The sequence below is a fragment of the Choloepus didactylus genome, chromosome 4, assembly GCF_015220235.1.
Source record: "Choloepus didactylus isolate mChoDid1 chromosome 4, mChoDid1.pri, whole genome shotgun sequence".
In the NCBI taxonomy this organism is placed as follows: domain Eukaryota; kingdom Metazoa; phylum Chordata; class Mammalia; order Pilosa; family Megalonychidae; genus Choloepus; species Choloepus didactylus.
In genome coordinates, this window is record NC_051310.1 from 52024441 (window position 1) to 52046518 (window position 22078).

A 22078-nucleotide genomic window follows, 5' to 3' on the forward strand; every position below is an offset into this window, starting at 1 on the left:
CTTGCTTCCAGTCGCAGGACACCAGTCAGGGCTTAACTTTGTTCGTTGGGAGGGTGGCTTGCCTATTCAGTGATGCTTCAGCTGGGGGCTGCTTCCACCTGCTGATCCTCTCCTTTCACCCCTCCCCAAATGAGGGGAAGATTCAAGTGGACTTGGCACATCCCTCAATCGGGGCCTGCCCTTAGCAGGCCTGGGGCTGACGTGTGCCGAGGAAGACTCGAAAGAGGCAGGCCATTTTCACCCTCGTAATAACAGGCTTGGGAGTAGCGAAACAGCAGCAGCCTCGGCTGGAGTAGGAGGAGGAGCGCAGGCGGCGGCCGCGACGGGGCCGGGAGAGAGAGGAGGAGGGGCGGAGGAGGAGCTGAAGCGGCGGGAGCGGCTGGCAGCGGCTCGCCGCGACTTGCAGCAGCGGCGGCGGCGCTGAGACACCGCAGCCTCGCCAAGTCCAGAGTCCCGGCGGGGGCAGCAGCAGGGAGGGCCCAGCCGCCCATCCGCCGCACCCCGTCCCCGCCAACCGCCTCGCCGCGCCCGGGGGGACAGCCAGCCATGGCCGCGCCGCCGGAGCCACAAGACGAGCTGCTGCCGCTGACCGGCCCCGGGTCCCAATGGTTTGGGGACCGGCGGGAGGGGGAGGACGAAGCGGTGGCGCTGAAAGTGGCCGAGCCGGCTCCGGGGCCGGGGGAGCCGGGCCGAGGGGTGGGCGCCGGGGCCGGGGCCGGGGAAGCGGCGCCGCGGGAACCGGGCTCGGGCCGCGCCCGGCCGCCGCCCGTTGCCGTGGAAACTGCGTCCACAGGTAAGGCGGTCCCGCGCGCTGCCCGCGAATGGCCTCGGGGACCCGGGTCCCCCAGCCGGTCCCCTGCTCCGCAGCTTTCTGCACCTTCCTCGCGTTCTCCACCTTGAGCACCAACCCCATCCCCCACTCCCGCTTGGCCACAGGCGACACGAAATATTAGCGGACTACTAGAAACAGCAATTCTATTTTTCCAAAGGCTTAGAGGAAGACAAAATACTATTGAACCTTTTATTTTATTATCATTATTATTTCGGCATTTAGAATTGTCCTCGTAGGCTAATCTCAGGATTCTGGCTCCTGGAGCCCGGGTACAAGTTTCTTTCCCCCGTCAGGGGTTTGGGGGCTGAAGGGCCCGCTTGGTAGGTTGCGATGACTTGGGGGGGCGTGTTTGCGCGCAGCGTGCGCGCCAACGACAAGGGACGCTGACAACAAAGCGGCGAGCAGGCCCGCGCCCCTAGACCCGCCTGGTCCAGGGCAGAGAAGTGGCTTTAAGCCTCCGGCACCCCCTGCGTCCGCGAAACGCCGCACCCTTCTCTCTCCCAGTTCCCCTACCGCCACCTCCCCTGCGGAAAACAGAAATCGTGTGTGTGTGTGTGTGTGTGTGTGTGTGTGTGTGTGTGTGTGTGTGTGTGTGTGTCTGTCTGTCTGTCTGTCTGTCTGTCTAATTCAGGAGGGGCTACGTTGCAAGCGGATTGGGAGTTGTGGGAGCCCCCGCCCGGAACCTGTTTTCTTTCCCAGCTGCCTGGATGCCCCCAGTCTTGCAGAGAGCTTTGAAATTTGGAATCCCTAAGCGTCGGGGACCTGGTTGCAGTGCTGGAGGGATTGGGTGCTGGTGATTGAACGAGGCACAGTTTACCAGCAGCCTGGACCCGCCCGGACATTTGCGAATTGTCCTCTGTTCGGCCTCCCTTCGCCTGACTCCCTGTTCAGAGCCCGGAGCACACTGCTGCCCAGCGGGAGCTCGCGGCCCCTGGGCAACCGGGTGGATACATGGGAGAGGCGCGCTTTGGAGTGGGACTGCGGGTCTGATTAGCGCTATACTTCCAGGGGATGGGATAGAAGGTAGCGTGTTGTGTTGTTCCCTTGGAAAGCTCTGCTTTGGTGGGATGGGAGTTGCGAGTGGTGGGTGCGCCCTGAAGAGGAGGGGAAGAGAGGCGGGGCTGTTGGGAGTGCCTTGGCAGCTGGTTTAGGAGAACCCCTTTCTTTAGACACTGCCTCTCCTAAGGGGTTATGTGGTGTGCGTTAGGCAGTCTTAACGCTGCTCTTGTGCAAAAGATCTGACAGGAAAAAGGAGGTTTGGGGAATGTGTTGAGTAAAAGATGTCAACATCTATTCTGGAAGGAAGAGAACAAGTGGGGACCATAAACGAACAAAAAAAAAAAAAAAAAAAAGAAGGTAAAAAAAGAAAGAAAATGTGGAAGAAGAAAGAGAGAGGAAAAATTCTACAACAGAAAACCGATTTGTTCTAGATTAATTATATCTCAGGGGGGGTAATAATTTAAGTCTAAGAATGGCAGCTCAGCTTCTAATTCAACTTCTGCATTTGAATAAACAGAAAACAAAACTTTATAATTGCAAAAGGAGATGGCAGAAAATAATAAGCTTAATGCAAAGAAAGGCAGTTTCAGTTTTTGTCATCACCACTCTTTGTTGGGGGTAGCTCAGAGTTGAAAACCTATATCCACTGTAACCAAGGCAGATTATTTCTGTGTAAACATTACCCACTTCCCACTGGTGTCTCCAAGATTAAGTGCACTATGGAAAGGAAGCTAGGTGCTCTGTGTTCAGTAACTATGCTGTCTGCTAAAAATCAGTTACTATATATAAAATGCTTAGAACAATTCCTGTCACAGAGTAGGCAATTGTCATTTTAAAAATTGTTAGCATGCTTCCTCTGGCAGGATTGTTATTATTATATTATTTAAAATTGTTATTATAAAAATTATTTTACTGTGTTAGGCATTTGGTATCCTAGGCAACAAATACACAAGGAAAATCAAGCATGATACTAAATTTGGGTGTAAGGATAATGAAGGGGGAGGGAGTACACACTTTTTATATTTATACAGAATTTTAAAAGTTTATTATTGCTGCTTGAAGGGATTTCTCACATAGTTGTTGACTGTTTACTGTTTCGTATTAAGTAGACTGGGTGGGCTGCTATAAGAGACCCAGATGCCAGAAATATCTAAATAAATAGCTAGATCTTGAAAAATCCAAATAAAATCTGGGCCAGCTTACTCATCTGTTATTTCAGCCGTTCTATTGCTATAAGTAAATTTAGCAGGTGGATCTTTAACTTCATGAGGGACAAAACCCAGCAGAATCCTATCAAGCAAACTGCTTTACTTTTTTTTGTTTCTTTGTTTAAGGGGAGAAAAGAGTTGTGCTGTTTGGGACTCAGATCAAATTAAGAAGTAACTTCCACTTTGAGGATGATGCATTGTAAATAGTCTTTGTTTCTTTTGCAGATGGAATATTAAAATGTTAGACAGCTATTGATGTTTTTAAAAATGTTTTTCTGAAAAACCCTACCAATAATGCCATCTGAGCGCAGATTTTGTTATATAGTTTTATACATTGATGATAATTAAAATTGCCAAAGAAATATTTCCAACAATATTTCTCAGTAGTTTTCTTGGAATATGTTTAAACCTCATTAAAGCAGCCTGTGAAACTATCAGCACCATATTTTCAGGTGTTTTCATTGCTTTTGTCTTTTTGTGGAAGGGAAATGTTATCACCAAAGAGTAACACTTTCTTCTTAAGCTACAATTTTTTATGTCTAAAATTTATAATGAGCATATGAGATTATGTCTTGTCAAGAGAACATTTAATACACCATATATAGGCTACAACATTAGAGTTGTTTCTCATGAATAAGTGCCATTTTCTAATAACATCATACAAAGGATGTTAAGAGCAACTATTTTGTTTTTCCTGAGCAGTTATTTTGTTCCAGGAAATTATTCAAAAGGAGCATACAATAACAAAAGAATAGAATGGTCCTTTGCTTTAAAAAGTTAAGCTAGAACATCTGAACAAAATGAAATGGTAAGGAGTTAACTCATTGGCTGCTTTGGAAATTAACTTATTGACTTCTTTGTGCATTGAAGGCAAAATAGAGAACAGAACGGAGAATGTTCTGGATAAATCAGTCCAATATGATTTGCTTCAGTGATCTTGACTTATAGACAATTTCTTAAATTTCTTGAAAACTGCAAAAAAAAAGATATTCCCAATTTATTTTACTTTCACCACAGTGCTTATTAACTTGCATTTTGCACATATCAATATCTATATCTATTAGCTAGTCTAAATCTATCTCTCTATCTATCTATCTATCTGTTTATCTGTTTATCTATCTCTGTTCATCATCACCATCTCATTCTGTGTTTCTTCATGGAAGTAGACTGGTTCCAAAATCTTTGGATTTGTTTACTGTGATTCTTTAAAATTGAAGTAAATTATTTCAGTGGTGAAATTTAAGGAATTTAAGGGAGCTTTGAAAAGGTATTTTAAAATATGGAGGACGATGAGAATAAAATATTTAAAGACTATTTAAAGAAACCAATTTCTCCTCATCAGGATGCTCTCCCCTAAAGTCATTGCAAAGAACATGACCAAAAACGAAAGACAACCAAGGTTTGCTTGTTTAAATAATATTTAAGGGCAAAAAGAGCAATGAGGAGAACATGAACTGGAGAAGTTCACTGCTCGTGGAAAATGTGGTAGTGATAATATATGGCAAAGGAGAAAGAAGGGTTCTTAATCCAAATTTAACCTGTACGGTTTAAAACAGGTAATGCTTCTTAAGTTGGAAAGTCTAAAACATACGGAAGAGAAACTGGAAGCCTAGAATAAGTAAACATATGGTAAAATCCTAAAATCATTGTTTTGATGAGAGCAGATCTTTAAATCCAGCCACTTTAAATCCCATGGTACTGAATGAGTTTGTTGAGCAATTTTAAAGTTGTTGCCAATATTTTCTGAGTTTAAGACTAGTGCTAGAAAAGTTGAAATGGTTAAATGATTTTCAAAAAGGGAAAAACGGTAGATTCTCAAATCTTAAAAGCCAGTATACATTAGATGTTGATTGCTGATAGAATTTAAGAAGGCATTATTATGCTAAATATTTATAAACTCTAGAAAATACTATGATGGTCACCAGACATTCCCAATGTTTCACTAAACAGAATGCCCATACCATGGTAATGTTCTTTTTTCTAGATTCTGAATCACCAACACATATACAAAACTCCCTATGCCTGGGAGCTCAATAAAACACTCAATTTACATAGATAAAGACATAAGAAGTATGCTCTTTAATTTTGCAAATGGCACAAAGTTTCAAAGTTGGTTGATTTACTACAGAGAAGCTTTGCTATAAAAAAATCTTGATTTTAGTGTTTATACAAAAGCAACAAGATAAACTCTTTTCATTAAAAACATTTTTTGCCTAATTTAAAAAACTTGTTCTTGGGATAGGTAATACATTCACATGATATAAAATTTAGAAGGTACAATAGTGTAAACAGGGAAAAGGAAGTCTTCTTTCCCTCCTGCCCCACCAACCTCTACTCCTCTTGAGATGCAACCATTGTTATCAGTTTCAGCAAGATAACATTGTTCTATACCAGGCATTGTTCTAAGCACTGAGGATACAATGGAGAAGCGGACAGATAAACGTCTCTCTACCATGAAGATTATATTCTTTTTTTGTGGAGGAAGGGTAGAGGAGAGAGAGGAGACAGAACGAAAAACATAAAGTATGACGGGGTGATAAGTACTATAGAGAAAGTTAAACAGAGTGATCAGAAAGGCAGCAGGAGTTGGTGGTAGTGGAAGAGACAGTCAAAGAAAGCCTCTTTGATAAGGTGGTTTTAAAGCAGAGTCATAAAGGAAGTGAGAGAGTAAGTCCTACAGATGCCTTGGGGAAGATCACTTTAGGTAGAGGGGACAGCCTGTGCAAAGGCCCTGGGTGAGAGTGTGCCTGACACTTACAAGGAACTGCAGGGAGGCCAGTGAAATGGAGTGAGCAAGGGGAGAATGGTAGATAAGCTCAGAGGGGTTGGAGGGTGACGGATATTATTCCAAATTTGATGGGCAATACTGGAGGGTTTTCAGCAGAGGAGAAACATGTTTCAAGTTAAGTTTTAAGTTAAGTTTAATGGATCACTCTGGTCACTGTGTTGTGAATCTAACACGGGGGATGAAACAAGAATGACCAACTAGGAGTCCATTGAAATTATCCGGGCATGAGATGATGGTGGGTGGCTTGGACCAGTGTGGCACTACTGATGGAGACAATATGTTCTGAACGTAGTACTAACAGGATATCCTGTTTTATTGGGTGTCAGGTATGAAAGATAAGAGTCAAGGATAGCACCATGATTTTTGGCCTGACCAAATACAAGAATGGAGATGGTATTAACTGGGATTGGGAAGACTTTGGAAGGAGCAGGCTTTAGGGAAAGGAATGATCTACTGTGTCAAATGCTGCTTGTAGGTTGAATAAAATGAGAACGGAGAATCAGTCAGTGGATTTGAAATGAGGAAATCATTATGAATTTGATGAGACTTTTTTTTTTTTCCATGTGTGAAGTGTTACAGAAAAAATCCTTGGTTGGAATGTTTTTGTTTGTTTGTTTGTTTTTTCCTTTTTAATTTTTATTGGGATTGTTCAGATACCATACAATTATCCAAAGATCCAAAGTGTACAATCACTGGTACCCTCATACAGCTGTGCATCCATCACTGTGCTTAATTTTTGTTCCGTTTTTAGAACCTTTTCATTATTCCAGACAAGAAATAAAGTGAAAGATGAAAAAAGAAAAAAAAAAAGGAAGCTCGAATCCTCCCATATCCCTAACCAACCCCCCTCAATTGTTGACTCATAGTGTTGGTACAGTACATTTGTTACTGTTTATGAAAGAATGTTGAAATACTACTATCTGTAGTATATAGTTTGCAATAGGTATATATTTCTTCCCTATATGCCCCTCTACTGTTAACTTCTAGTTGTATTGTCTTTTATTTGTTCTGGTTCATTGAAGAGATTTCTAATATTTGTACAGATAATCATGGACATTGCCCACCATAGGATTCAGTTTTATACATTCCCATCTTTTGACCTCCAACTTTCCTTCTGGTGACATAGGAGCTCTGTGTCCTGAGCTTCCCATTTCCACGTTATTCATGCACCATTTGGCACTGTTAGTTATTCTCATATCTTGCTACCAACGCTTCTGTTTGTTTCCAAATATTTAAGTTCATCCTAGTTGAACATTCTGTTCATACTAAGCAACTGCTCCCCATTCTTAAGCCTCATCCTATATCTTGGTACCTTATATTTCATGTCTATGAGTTTACATATTATAGTTAGTTCTTATCAGTGACACCCTGCAATATTTGTCCTTATGTGTCTGGCTTATTCCATTCAGTATATTGCCCTTGAGGTTTTGTCATCAACCCATTTTTTTTTTTTTTAGGATGGTTTTGTTCACACACCATACATTCCATCCTAAGTAAACAATTGATGGTTCTCTGTACGGTGACATATTTATGTGTTCATCACCTTCACCACTATCTATATAAGGGCATCTACATTTCTTCCACAAGGCAGCAGGGAGAGTCAAAGAAGGTAGACAGGCAAAAGAAAGAGGAAAAAAAATGACAACTAGGAAGTAGCAAAAGGAAAAATAACCTTAAATCAAAGTAAAGACTCAGACACCACCACCAATGTCAATTGTCTAACATGCCTCCCCATCCCCCCCTCTTATCTGCATTTACCCTGGTATATTGCCTTTGTTACATTAAAGGAAGCATAATACAATGATTCTGTTAGTTACAGTCTCTAGTTTACATTGATTGCATCCCTCCCCCAATGCCTCCCCATTTTTAACACCTTGCAAGGTTGACATTTGCTTGTTCTCTCTTGTAAAAAAACATATTTGTACATTTTATCACAATTGTTGAACATTCTAGATTTCAACAAGTTACACAGTCCCAGTCTTTATCTTTCCTCCTTTCCTCTGGTGTCTCACATGCTCCCAACTTTCCTCTCTCAACCGTATTCATAGTTATCTTTGTTCAGTGTACTTACATTGCTGTGCTACCATCTCCCAAAATTGTGTTCCAAACCATGCCCTCCTGTCTTCTCCTATCACTCTGTAGTGCTCTCTTTAGTATTTCCTGTAGGGCAGGTGTCTTGTTCACAAAGTCTCTCATTGTCTGTTTGTTGGAAAATATTCTGAACTCTCCCTCATATTTGAAGGACAGCTGTGCTGGATGTAGGATTTTTGGTTGGCGGTTTTTCTCTTTCAGTATCTTAAATATATCACACCACTTTCTTCTTGCCTCCATGGTTTCTGCTGAGAGATCTGCACATAGTCTTATTAAGCTTCCTTTGTATGTGATGGATCGCTTTTCTCTTGCTGCTTTCAGGATTCTCTCTTTGTCTTTGACATTTAATAATCTGATTATTAAGTGTCTTTGCGTAGGCCTATTCAGATCTATTCTGTTTGGAGTACGCTGCGCTTCTTGGATCTGTAATTTTATGTCATTCATAAGAGATGGGAAATTTTCATTGATTATTATTTTCTCTGTTATTGCCTCTGCCCCTTTTCCCTTCTCTTCTCCTTCTGGGACACCAATGATACATACATTATTGTACTTTGTTTCATCCTTAAGTTCCCAGAGACGTTGCTCATATTTTTTCATTCTTTTCTCCATCTGTTCCTTGGTGTGTAGGCTTTCAGGTGTTTTGTTCTCCAGTTCCTGAGTGTTTTCTTCTGCCTCTTGAGATCTGCTGTTGTATGTTTCCATTGTGTCTTTAGTCTCTTGTGTTGTGCCTTTTGTTTCCATAGATTCTACTAGTTGTTTTTTTGAACTTTCAATTTCTGCCTTATGTATGCCCAGTATTTTCTTTACAGCCTCTATCTCTTTTGCAAAATATTCTCTAAACTTTTTGAATTGATTTAGCATTAGTTGTTTAAATTCCTGTATCTCAGTTGAAGTGTAGGTTTGTTCCTTTGACTGGGACATAACTTCATTTTTCTTAGTGTAGGTTGTAGTTTTCTGTTGTCTAGGCATCTGACCTCCTAGGCCACCCCAGTCAGGTTTTCCCAGATGAGAACAGGCTCAGGTCACAGAAGGAGGAAATATTCAGCATCTGGTTTCCCTGATGGTTTTTCTTAGAGGATTGATACACCTGTGCTTTTCTGCTCGGCTGGTGCACCTGACAGCCTGTCACCAGCTGGTGTAAGGGGGTGTGGCCCATGACTCTCCTCCCCCAGGCTTTGGGGTCTGGTTTTGGTAAGGCAGGCAGTGGAGCTGGGCCCCTCCCTTTCCTCTTGGGATGCTGTGCTCCCTCCAGAGAGGTCAGCTGTGTATCAGTAAGTTCTTTGTTTCTTTGACTCTGCTGATCAAAGTGTTTTGATTTTAAAATGGCTGAGGCTGTCTTTACTGCAAAGCTCTGCAGGCTGAAAATGGCTGAGACTTTCTACAGAGAGAGAAAGGGACAGAAAGCTCCGTTTCACCTGTCAGCCAGAGATAGCACCCGATCCTTTGTGCTCCCTGTCCTGAGACAGATATGTCCCCTGACTCTCCCAAGATCAGTTGTCACCAAAAGTCTCTGTCTGCTTGTTGAGGATTTGCTGTCTGTATTGAGCAGTTAACATTCAAACCCCCAGTTGGAGCTGGGCTGAGAGAGTGCTGTTCTCTAGCACTGTGAGGCTTCTGTGAGGGAGAGGCTCTTGGCTCTCAGCTCTCAGCGCGGGTCTGCAGTTTTTACTTACAGATTTTATGCTGCAATTTCAGGCATTCCTCCCAATTCAGGTTGGTGGATGATGAGTGGACAGTCACGTTTGTCTCCCCACAGTTATTCCAGGTTATTTACTAGTTTTTTGGTCATTTATGTATTGTTCCAGGGGGGTAAGTCTTCCACTCCTCTCTATGCTGCCATCTTACCTCCTTGTTGGAATGGTTTTAAGAGAAAATGAGAGGGAAGAAAATAAGAGGCAGCATCTCTGACATAATACATTTAAGAAGTTTTCCTGTAAAGAAGACACAAAAAATGGGGAGATATTTAGAGAGGGGGTTGGGATCAAGAGAAAGGAAGGTTTTATTGTTTTAAAGATCGGGGATATTAAAGCACATTTTTAAAGTGATGCAAAAGATTCAGTAGGGAAAGAAAGATTGATGGTTCAGGAGAGAAAAGGGACAATGCCTGCAACTATGTCCCTGAGTAGGTGAGGGGAAGTAGATCAAGTGCACAGGTAAATGACTGATGTCAGATAGACGTATGGACAGTTTGTGGATATCACTGGAGAAAAGGCAGAGTAGGGGGCACAGATGCAGAAAGTGGGTGGATGAGGGGCTGAGAACAGGCAGAAGTTACCTTCTGACTGCCTCTGTTTCATCAGTGAAATAAGAAGAAAGGCCGTCAGCAGATTGAAGGCAAGGGTGGGGTTGTTGGAAGTGGAGAAGAGGGGAGAAGTTATAAAATTTTTGTCTAGGGGAATGGGAGAATGAAATGATTTGGAGAAAACTGTAGGAATTCTGAGCAGTCCTAGAGGTCTGTTGGAGTTGGTAGTCATGAGCTTAAAGTGAGACCAGTCATCCTATATCCTGTATGTTGTTTTATTCTCCAGTCCTGTTCAGCTGCCTCTGTGTCGATTTGGAGTAGGGGGACAGTTGGATCTAAACAGGCTTATTTTTTTTCTCTTCTTTTCTGGTGAGCATGACAGCAAGGGAAGGACAATGGAGTTGAGGACATATGCAAGGCAGTGAGTATACTGGTGGGTCATGAAATCGAATCTGATGAGGGAAAGAGGACAACAGAGATATGCAGCAGTGAAAAGGTGATATAGGAACAGTGGATTTTAAGTGCATTGGGGTTGAGGAATTGCTGGAGTAAGGGTACTAAAGTGAGGGAGATGAAAGAATAGAAGGTAGTGCTCTTGAGAGTGGGATGTTTGAAGTCGATATTGTGGAGGGAGTGGGAGACTGAGATAAGGTGGAGGACAAGGTCACTGGAGGATTGAAGTCCAGAAGAATGAAGAGGCCAGGAGTGAAGTTATCACCTATATGATTATTGAAATTACAGAGAACCATGACAGATATTGGCCAGTGACAGTGAGCTGGATGCCAGTATCTTTAGGAAAGGACAGAATTGCATGAACTTCAAAGTCAGGGGTTTTAGAGAGACAGGAAGAACAGTGACTTGTAAAATTGTAAATGTAAATTCCTGACTATTGGTTCAGCAAACTCTATTATGTACAGAATGTGGGAGATGCAACACTAAATAGATCAAGTGGGAGATGGGAAGTTTGAGGGCTGCAGTTAACTAAATATGAGCTAGTTGAATGGTGGAATTACTAAAATATTTTATGTTATTCTAGGTAATATTAATAGAAGTCTTAGATGCACATTATAAGAGGGAATAGTTCTTCCAGATTCTGTTCTAGGTAGGCTAAATTTGGAGTCTTGTACTAAACAGTGGGTGTCGTACTTTGAGAGACATTGATGAGTTATAGTATGGTGACAGAAAGATGGCTAGATTGGAATGGCTTCTGGAATAAATCTTTATACCTTCCTGGAACAGAACAGTAACTCGAATTGTATGTTGTAGTTGTTAATGGGCATACTTCTACTAAAATTGAACAGCGCACTAATGAAACCTGAAACAGTGGCCATCACAAAACCACGATTAACCTCAAGCTGACTATGTAAAATATACTCTCCACACAATTTCGGGTTTCTTTAAATTCTTTTCCAGTTTTCCATTGTCAAGAAAACCCCATATTGTAACACTCTGGCTTATTGAGACCTCCACAATTTTATCTAATTTTGGCTTAATAACCTACATGTGAAACATGTTATCTGCAAGTACCTCTTTTACTCATTTATATTTCCTGACCTATCTTTTTCACTTTCACTACTGTATCTAATTCCTTAAGTATTTAAGATATTCTGAAATGTCTTAGGAATTTATTAAATAGTTCAATAGTACTAAAATCATCATATGATTCTCTCTTTAGTTCTCTGCCTCACTATCTTTATAGTTATGGCAGATTATTCATTGCAAAACCATGTTTTCTGAGTTTCCTAATGAATTATATCATTAGCTGTAACAGTTCTGCATTCTAATTTCTGTGTCCAAGACCCAAATGGATTTTCAATTCATCTACTGCGTGAGATTATTGTAAAACTAGTTATAGATCAAATTCTTGCTTTCTGAATGTGGAAAATTTAATATCTCACATCCTTCAAAATACTTAGAATTTTGTTTTATTCACAGCAAATCTTCATTTTTTTAGAAACAACTCTTGGACAACAGAAAATGTTCAAATTATTGCTGATCTAGCTCATAGGCACTAGAATAAAAATTAAAAACAATGTCATATCTACCTTTGGTGTGAATTTTTCACCTGATCCTGAAAAATCAGAGCTTCTTAAAATGTGCCTATCTGCTTCAAGATTACATGGATTGATCCCAGGACCTGAACCCAGGGAAGGAGGCCTGACAGATGCACTGATTTATTGAGTCACTACTTTATGCTCAACATTTTGCTAGGAACTGTGGGGAATAGAGGAGAATGAGCTTTGCCCCTTTCCTATTTTCTCCTGAGCTTACCTTCTAGTCAGGAGATCTGAGTAACTCACAGGAAACAAGATAAGTAACTCAGGTCAGGGTGCAGCCCGGGACTTGGACACATGGTACAGGTGTAAGTGCTGTAGGATTTTTGTGACATTGTAGACTCCAGAGTACCAGGTCTTTTGAAGGAGGTGGCATGTGACTTATACCTAAAGAATAGGAAGGATAGGAATAGACAGAAGGGAAGAGAATGGCAGTCTAGGGGAGGGGAGAAGCATGAGTGGGTGATGACATGGAGATGAGCAGTGACTAGGCTGGTTTAACCTGTCCAGCCAAGCAGGGGAAGGCAGGTTCCAGGGGTCTTGAAAGACCCTCAGGGGATGTTCACTCCTTTTCTATGGATTCTAGGACCTGGGGGAATAATATTGTAATAGAGTGTTGAAGCAGATTAGTCTGACAGTGGCATAGAAGATGGACTCAGAGGGGATGATCCTGAAACCTGGGAGTTTTGCTTAAAGAAGACTGACCCAATAACTTCAGCACCAAGCATTGAATAAGTAACCGTGGGAGTAAAGAGGAAGGTACAGATATGAGCAGCTTCTCAGGAGCCCTCAGTAAAACTTTGTGACTGACAGGATATGGGGGGTAAGGGAAAGAATGAGTCAAAGATGACTCCAAAGTTTTGTGCCCTATGGCTGGGTGAATGCTGGTACTCTATAGCAAGGAAATAGAAAGTCTCAGGAAATAAATAGAAGATATAAAGAACCAAACAGAAATTTTAGAACTGAAAAATACAATAACCAAAATAATAAAAAAAACTCAATTGATCGGCTTAATAGCAGATGAAGAGGATAGAGGAAAGAATCAGTGAACTTGAAGATAAACCAATAGACTGAAAATAGAATGAAAATAAAAGGGGATAAATAATAAAATCCTTCCACACTGCAGCACAGGAATGTTTATAGGACTTGTTGCCTTTCTCAAATGATCATCTCAACAGAGTTCAGTGAAAAAGTACTGAGAGCTGTGTTGCCTCATGTTTGTTAAATGCATAAAATCTATGCTGTGTTGGTCCAGATATGGACCTCAGGGAGAATAACCAAATACAGTACTGCTGTAAGTCCTGGACTTTAGGTTCTACCTTTACAATGTTTGCTAATTTCTGATCCTTTGTACTTAGATAACTAAATGTGAACAAGTAAGCTAATATTTGTTTATTTATCAAGCACTCAAGCACTTATATAACACACACAATGTGTTCTGAACTCTTCACATTTAATCCTCATAGCCACCTGGTGAAGGGAATGTGGTGGTTTTTCCCTTTTTTTACAGGTGAGGAAACTGAGTGAGGAAACTGCATGAAAACCTTTCTGAACTAGACAGAGCAAGAGAAGCTTGGAGGCAATAGCTAAAACTTGGGTTGATAGAACTTAAGAATCCACAAGAACCTGTGCAAAAAGACATAATTACTTTTTAAAAGTAGAAAAGCAGCAGGAGTAATTACAAAATCCTGCAATAGCCCCAAACTAACTGCATGAACAGAATCAGAGGATCATGGATGGCGAAACTTTAGCACATATATGTGTGTGTATGTATATGTATACATACACACACATGTATGTGCTAAAACCCATAAGGGTTTTAGTTAACTATCAGTTCACTCTAAGTAAGTGGGGTAAAATGGCTGCCCCCAAGGTGATGCACTGTTCGGCTGTGTAATGTCAAGGTGCTAAGAATGAGACGAGGTTGCTCTTGACTCTGAGCAGGGCTGGGAAGAGTCCTGGGTGCGCTGAAAGCACCAGGGTGGAGATGGGAGTAGAAACTTTGACTTTTGTTGAAAGACCTGAGGATTTGAAACCTGCTAAAGAGTTGGCAGAATGGGATATAATAGCTGTTTAAAAAGACTTAAAGGACTGTCAAGTGCTATAGGGACTAGACACATTTTATGTGATTCTGGAGGATGGATCTGAGACCAATCAGAATTTACAGGGAAAGGAATGAGTTTCTTGTTGATGAAAATATATAATCAGGGTTGGGCTGGCCATTTGTATAACAGAGGTGATGTATTAGAAAGGATATATTAGATTAGTAATTTTTTTTTTTTACCTTTTCAGGGTCACAGCTCCATTTGAGAATCTCATGAAAGCTTTGGAATTTCTGCCTAGGAAAATGCACTTACACACATTTTGCACACAAATTCTGGGATTTCTCAGAGGCCTGATATGAGGAATTAAATAGAGGAATTAAGTGACTTTCTAATTCTTAAAAATCAGTAATTACAGATATTTTCATGTAGATCACTGTTTAGACAGGGACAATAGATTCGTGTTTCAATAAAAATCTTGCTGAATCATTGACTTATTTATTCAGCAAATATTTACTGAACACTTACTCTAAACACACACACTTGCAAGTTAGTAGTTGAGTAGACAACACTTAAACACAGAAGAATATAAAAATAAATGCAGTAAAATAACATGATAGTCAGACTGTGAAGAATGGCAGTCTAAATTAAGAGAAAGTCTAAATGCTGTTATGTTAAGGAATATCTTGTAACCTGAATTTGTGACTCTCAAAAAGTTCCTGAGCCATGCTCTTTCCAAAGTAGCTATGGCAAAGAGGGATAAAGAACGTGGACCTGAAGATGCCATAACTGGATTCCAGTCTCAGCTCTTCCAAGGCCCACTAGCTAGCCTCAACCTCTGCGAGAAGGGCTAAATTTGGGGGAAAGCAGTATTTGATCTATGTGACGCTTCAGTTTCTGCCCAAGTGATTTTCATTTACTTATTCACTGCTTTGTGTACTAGTCAGCGCTAAAGATTTTGGAAGCAGTTAATATTAGAGTTAGATTAGCCAACATCCCTGTACTCTTATTATCAGTTGATGCTTGGGGTAGGGAGAGGGGAAGATGTTAATTCTCCCTCTAATAATCCTTGTTAACCATCTAAACCTGCCCTAAATTAAAATGTGTATATTCTTCAATGTGGACAATTGATGTTTTCTTTAATTTTATGTAAAGCGTGCATAAAATATGTTTTTAAAAATTCTATATTACTTTTATTTATCTAAAATAAAAACAGAGTGCTTCCTGTGCAATGCAGCTTCAAAATAAGTCACCCGGATTCTTCTCCAACCAGACTGTGGCCCCTAAGTACCATCATAATGTTGAAGTTGCCACTATTTACACTATTAATTTGTTTAGAAAACATTTTATTCTAGATAAAGCAAAAGTAAATTGCAACCCAGCATTTTGAATCACCAAAATTGAACTCTTCAGAATTTATTTTTCAATTGAGTCCATGGCATTAGAGGTGCTACTATTTTATTTTACTAGAAGTTGGAGAAAGAACAATTAACTAACATGTTTCTAGAAATTGCACTGTGTTACTTTCCTTTCTTTTCTTAAGATGTAGTTATCTTCTCTATGCTCAGTACTTATTTAACCACTTTAATAACTCTCTGAAACACTGGTTCCTAAAAGGAATCTTTATCAGTCTGTTAAGAAGAAAATAATTCTACCACTTTGCCAGTCAGGGGACATCAAGGTCAACCTTTAACTGTATTACTTAACATGTAATGATTATGTTTCCACTGTGCTCTTTTCTATGAAAATGTCTTTTGGCTATTGAATGATATAATCCATTATATATATATAATCACATTATTATGAAACTTGTGAAGCATTATTTTCAGCTCATTAAAGGAGAAGTTGGTACATAGGTCTATTTTTGAGAGCCTGAATTTTTTTTTTTTAACTGTAGAGAGTCCTGTCCCACAGGAAAAAAAAAGTCAGTAGATGACTGTAAGTGTATTAGTCAGGGTTCTCCAAAGAAACAGAACCAACAGAATATATATATATATATATATATATATATTTGTATGTGTGTGTGTGTATATAAATAGTAAGAGATTTATTACAGGAATTGGCTCACATGAATGTGGGATTGGCAAGTGTGAATTCTGTAGGGCAGGCTGCAAGTTGGGAACTCCAAGAAAGTTTTCAATAAATTCTGCAGGAGAACCTAGCTGGCCAAGTAGAGATAAGAATTCTTTCTGACTGCTGAAATTATTAGTTCTCCCTTTAAGGCCTTCAGCTGATTGGATGAGCTTTCTCTCATTGCCGAAGGCAATTCTTCTGTTGATTGTAGATATAATCTATCTACTTACTGATGATTTAAGTCCACAAAATGTCCCTGCAGTAACAGTTAGGCAAGTGCTTGCTTGACCAAACAACTGGACACATAACCTCGCCAATTTAACACGTGAACATAGCCATCACAGTAAGTAAAATGGAACTTTAGGTGATCTTTTAAAATGAAATGGAAATGTTCAACACTACAATCTTGTGTTAGGATTGTAAAAACAATAAGAAAGAAAATGTTTGCAAAAGAAAAAGTTTACCCATGAGCTCATCTTCTTTGCACACTCTTAGTACCAACCTTGTAAGGTGGTTGTGAGGATTCAGTGTGCTAATATTTGTGAAGTGGTTAGAGGATTGCTTGATACATAAAAGGAGTCTATAGATGTTTGCTATTCTTTTTATTGTTATTAATTCACTATCAATCTTTGTTCATTTGCATAATAATCACTGGCCTTCCTAAAGTGCTTAAGAATCATTGACGTTTATCCAGTGATCCTCATTTTATAAATGTAGACTCTGAGCAAAGTCAAAGCACAATCTCCAAGTCTGTCTCATGCTTTCTCTATTATACCCACTGCTTTTCTGCCTTTGAAATATAATGGGAAAAATAAGACTTTTTTTTACAAGACTACAAGGCCAGGATATGGAATTCTACTTCAATTTGTAGGGAGGGAAAGGAGTGATAGGAGGAGTCTCAGCTGGAGAGAGAGGGGAGGAGAGACCCAAATTGGAGAGCTGCAGGTGCAGAGGAGACAGGGCAATGGGGACGGGGAGAGACGAGGTTGGAGGGACAGCACTAGACCCCTAGAATGGGCACAAATAGGAAAAAGGGGAGGGGAGGTGGAAGAACACATGGAAAAGGAGGAAAGAGTTGGAGTTCTTGGCTTTACTTCCCTCTGAAATTATGATTCACACCCTCACAACAGGCTAGATCCTTAAACCTGGAGAGACTTCTTTAAACGAGGTGACCCCAGCAGGCCCCTGGGCTCAGGCGAGGAGGTATCCTGGAGGTGTTCTGTTCGGGGCTGGCCAGAGCTCTCTCACCCCACAGGCTGAATGGAGTCAAGCTGCAGTCTGAGTCAGGCCTGTGGGCTGAAATGTTTCTTTCCTCATTCTGGGGATTTTCCAAAGGACTCACACAAACTTTATCTAAATGAAGGAAAAATTTAGCTCAGGGTTTTCCCTCAGATAGAAGAGATTATTTATAAACTTCCTTCTGCACAGCTAGCACTGAGATTTCCAAATGTAGTGGCTTGGATAGCAATGTTGGGGAGTAAATTGGCTTTTCTTTTACCTTGCTCAAATATAAAAATGTATTTATACCTTGAGCAGGGAAGAGGGGTAGTTAAGAAAAGAGAGAGGGAACAGATAAAAGTAAAGGAAGTTAATATTTATGTAGCATCTAATGATGGGCAGGCAGGCACTGTGATAAATAATTTATATACCTTCTTAGATTAGCTTTATGAGCCACTGGCCTTGCTTGAATATGTAGTAGAGGATTGAGCTATCATTTGGTTAATTTGAGTAGTGGAGACAACTGATTTGCATAATTTCCTTTATTTGCTTCCTGGCAAGGCCATAAACAAGACATGAAAACAGTTGTCTTCCAGCGAGGTCCTGCTAGTTCACCAGGAGGGAGGATTGGAGTTCAAGTTCTAGCTGGAATAAGTGTGCATTTTCAGGAATGTTACTTAAATAACATTTTTTCCTGGAGGCCTATTGAAATAGTCAGCTAAGGATTTGGGGTTCTTCCTATCTTTTCATCAATTATAATTTACATGTATTTACTTGTCTTAGTGTTTTAAGTGGATTAATGTTTGTTTCTCCTTGTCTAAACCGAAAGTCCCTTGAGGTCAAGGTTATGTCTCTAGCAGTCTCTAAAATTCCCAGCAGTGAATCAAGTATATAAGGGCCAGAATTTCGTCATTTGATTATTTTTTCTTTAACTACGTACAATGGTCTTAATACCATATTGGAATCATAGCACAATTTCATGAGCTTTCAAAGTTCACAGAATCGATGACTATTCAAAGACTTTAGAAGAAGGATTTGGCTCTTTTTCCTGTCTTTACTATAAATCATTAGCCAGATGTACGACTCATGTGACCAATATCAAATCAACTACAGTGAAAATTCATGCTCCTATTTAAATGAGTTGTAAGAATAATCAGCAAAAATTTTTCATACAAGTCATGTCACTTTAAATTTCTGAAAAATTCTAGTGTTCACTTAAAAAATAAAATTTTTTGATAGCTATGATGAAAATATCTGATGATAAATCAATTATCTTAACATTTTAAAAATTAATTGTATGATGTCCTTGATAAGGTATTCAATTATACTGAGAAATTTGCATAAGAAAATGAAGTAGTTTGCGCTGAGATTCGGTTGACACAGTTGCGATTAACAGCTACTCCTTAGCATCTGTGGGCTTACTTGGCAACTCTGCCCTCAAAAAGGGGAAGTTGCATTGACATGTGGACCATTACAAATTTCATTCTCATTTTCTATTAGTAATAGGAATAATCATATTGAATTAGTCTTTCATTAGTTTGTAGAGATCAAGGCATTATGGTCTTTTTAGTTCATTTCTAGCCCTTTGAATTGGAGCAGTCACTTGAGATGAAAGAGGTCCAAGCAAGTGGGGTTGATAAAAGCAGGTTTGGTCTTGGTGAAAAAGAGTATATTAGGTTCCCCAGCAAAGGTGATCTGGCTAAAAATCTTCACATGAGATTTGTAAACAAAGTTAAGCTCTGGAATCACTTTTCAGAATCACTTGCTGGGATGGATAATCTGTGCCAGTTTCCTCCATTTATGCTTTGGCCCTACCTATTTGTGTTGCTACCTCTTTATGTGATGGGAAGAGTTTACAGGAGTTAAAGGTATTAAAAAAGGAGTGTATATGAAGTAGGGCAGTGTGCTGGTTTGTATATATTATGTCCCCCAGAAAAAGCCATATTCTTTAATGCATTCTTGTGGGGGCAGACATATTAGTATGGATTGGGTTGGAATCTATTGGTTCAGTGTCCATGGAGATGTGCCCCACCCAACTGTAGGTGATAACTCTGATTAGCAAACTAGAACAGGCAGTCTTTGTCAATGGAAGGGTTCAAGCAGAGAGTGTGCCATCACTTATCGGAAGCATTTAGACCAAGGCTTATTTTTCACATGCGATGTTCAACTAGATGCCTTCAAATATTCTTCCTATTCCTTTTGTTTCAGGATCCCATGATTTTTTGATAAAAGCATGCAATGTTATGCATTAAATCCTATGAATAGGCTTTGAAATAGTACACACATTTTTATTACTGGGGTTTTACACCCTTAGTTAAAACTTGTGTGAGCCTGTAATCATCATAAGCCAATAAGAACATGCCATAACACCAACAAATGAATTTATCAAGAAATTTTAATACTTAAAAAGTTACATTTTCCATTTATTATTTTTATGGCATGCCTAGATAAAATGTCTTTGGCTAATGAAATGGAAGCATTAATTAGTCATTACACACTTTTAAATACTATTGGTCCCACGGAAGTATTTTCTAATGTGGTGCTCGTGGGGGACAATAATAAAGGGTTGGAGACTAATTATTGATTACTATACATTTACATGCCAGGTATTATGCTAAATGATGTGGATACAAAGTTTAAAAACAAGTTTCTTTCCTCAAGAAGCTTATAGTCTAATGAGAGAGATAAATAAAGCAGCAGCTATATTTTAATGTGAAGAAATATAATAGAAGTGTGTCCATGGTGCTATGCCAAGCATTTAAACAGAAGTGAAGGTCAGAAAAAGCTTTTTACTGGAAGTGGTTCTGGAACTGAGTTTTAAAGGATAAGAAGCTAGCCAGATAAGGCATGCAGAAGACTATTCAGACAGAGAGAACAGCACTGCTTAAAACCACATTTCTTCTGTCTTGCGTTTTCAAAAAGTAATTCTATTTTTTTTCCTCTCAGATTCTAGGTTTCTAGATGGTGATGAAGGGGTGCAGAGCTCATTATTTGCATTTGTATTTAAGCCTCCAGGTTTTTGCTGGTAAATAAGCAGTCAGTCCTCACAAAATGGCTGCTTCTATGTCAGTGCACATGGCTTTCAGAATTGGACAGATTTTGCATCTGAGGTATGCAGACACCTGGCTAAGGACCAAGGTCACTCAAAGCCAGACTAGACAAAGTCAATTTTGTCTAGTGGTAAGCCTTTTAGGACACTATTTTTATTGCAAATAAATGGATGCATTATGGAGTAATTCACTGCTTCTACGTCAGTGCACATGGCTTTCAGAATTGGACAGATTTTGCATCTCAGGTATGCAGGCACCTGGCTAAGGACCAAGGTCACTCAAAGCCAGACTAGACAAAGTCAATTTTGTCTAGTAGTAAGTCTTTTAGGACACTATTTTTATTGCAAATAGATGGATGCATTATGGAGTAATTCACATGCAATTTTAAAATATGTAATTTTAAGTAAATGTTTTGCATGCTGCCCCTGAGCTCCTCTTTCTATTATGCTTACTTGCTTGAAAACATTTGAGATATATTGGCCAGAAAGGTTTCTGGATAGGTGCTGTGAGGCAAGTACTGAGAGCTTTATGAACCAGGTGTCAGAGTGTGGTGCATGTGCCGACTGTGATTGATGGGGCAGCCTAGATATGAGCGCTGAGATGAGAAGAAGGCTGTGGAAAGAATGCTGGAATTGATAAGTGATGTCTGCCATGGGTGAAAGGTGAGAAAAGGGAGAAGCAGCAGCTGGGCCAGGATTTATCATCTCAGATATTCTGTTTCTCCTTCTTTACAGAAACATTATTTAATCCATGGTTGGGAAGGGTAGAGGAGATGTCATGCCTCTGGTCTTGGTTCTCTTCTTTCATCGTCCTTATTCTAAAACATCGCTGACCTCCAGCTTACCAACCTGGTTGACATCCCCCAAAGACTCTCTCCTGTTTGTTGCTTACAGACGTCAGGGCTGTTATTAGAGAGGTCTCAGTTTTCTGCAATTGTTCCCTATTCAGATTTTAAATATAGAGCCTTCATGAAGTGTATGTTGATAGTTATAGCTAATGTTGTTCCTAATCTACTATAATGCAGATATGTATGATGTTGGAACTGAGGAGGTTTTTTTCCTAGGCCTTTAGCATATCCTCTACAGAATCCGATGGCAACTGCCTGAAATGCCTTCTTTTTCTGGGTTAGAATGTGGTTTGGGTGCGGGGCAGGTAGTGGTAGTTATGATGTTGGAGGCAGGTTTGGGGTGATTGATTTACTGAGCATTTTGGCAGAAAAAGGAAAACTTCAAGATTAAATCCCACCTGAAGAAGTCTCCTTCACAATGGCAAAGTCATTTACTTTTATTTTGTACTCACTTTAAGTCTTGGATGCAACAGCCAAGTTGTATTTTGTTGTTGCATTTATTTATTTATTTATTTATTTATTTATTTATTTATTTATTTAATTTGCTTTTGTCCTTTTCAGGGCTGCTTATATGTAGACTATATTTAAACACAAATAATTAATATACAAAGTGGTAAATTGTGAAATAGGTACA

General features: G+C 39.9%; 1 protein-coding gene across 1 annotated transcript in view; it reads left to right on the top strand.

Moving 5' to 3' along the window:
- Window positions 1–373: 373 nt before the first annotated feature.
- The window catches only part of RTN1 (reticulon 1), a 255401-nt gene continuing 233696 nt past the window's right edge, over window positions 374–22078 (top strand). The window contains exon 1 of the mRNA XM_037832602.1: window positions 374–793. Coding sequence (XP_037688530.1) covers window positions 547–793 — 247 coding nt within the window. The 5' untranslated portion in view covers window positions 374–546. The remainder of the gene's footprint in view (window positions 794–22078) is intronic.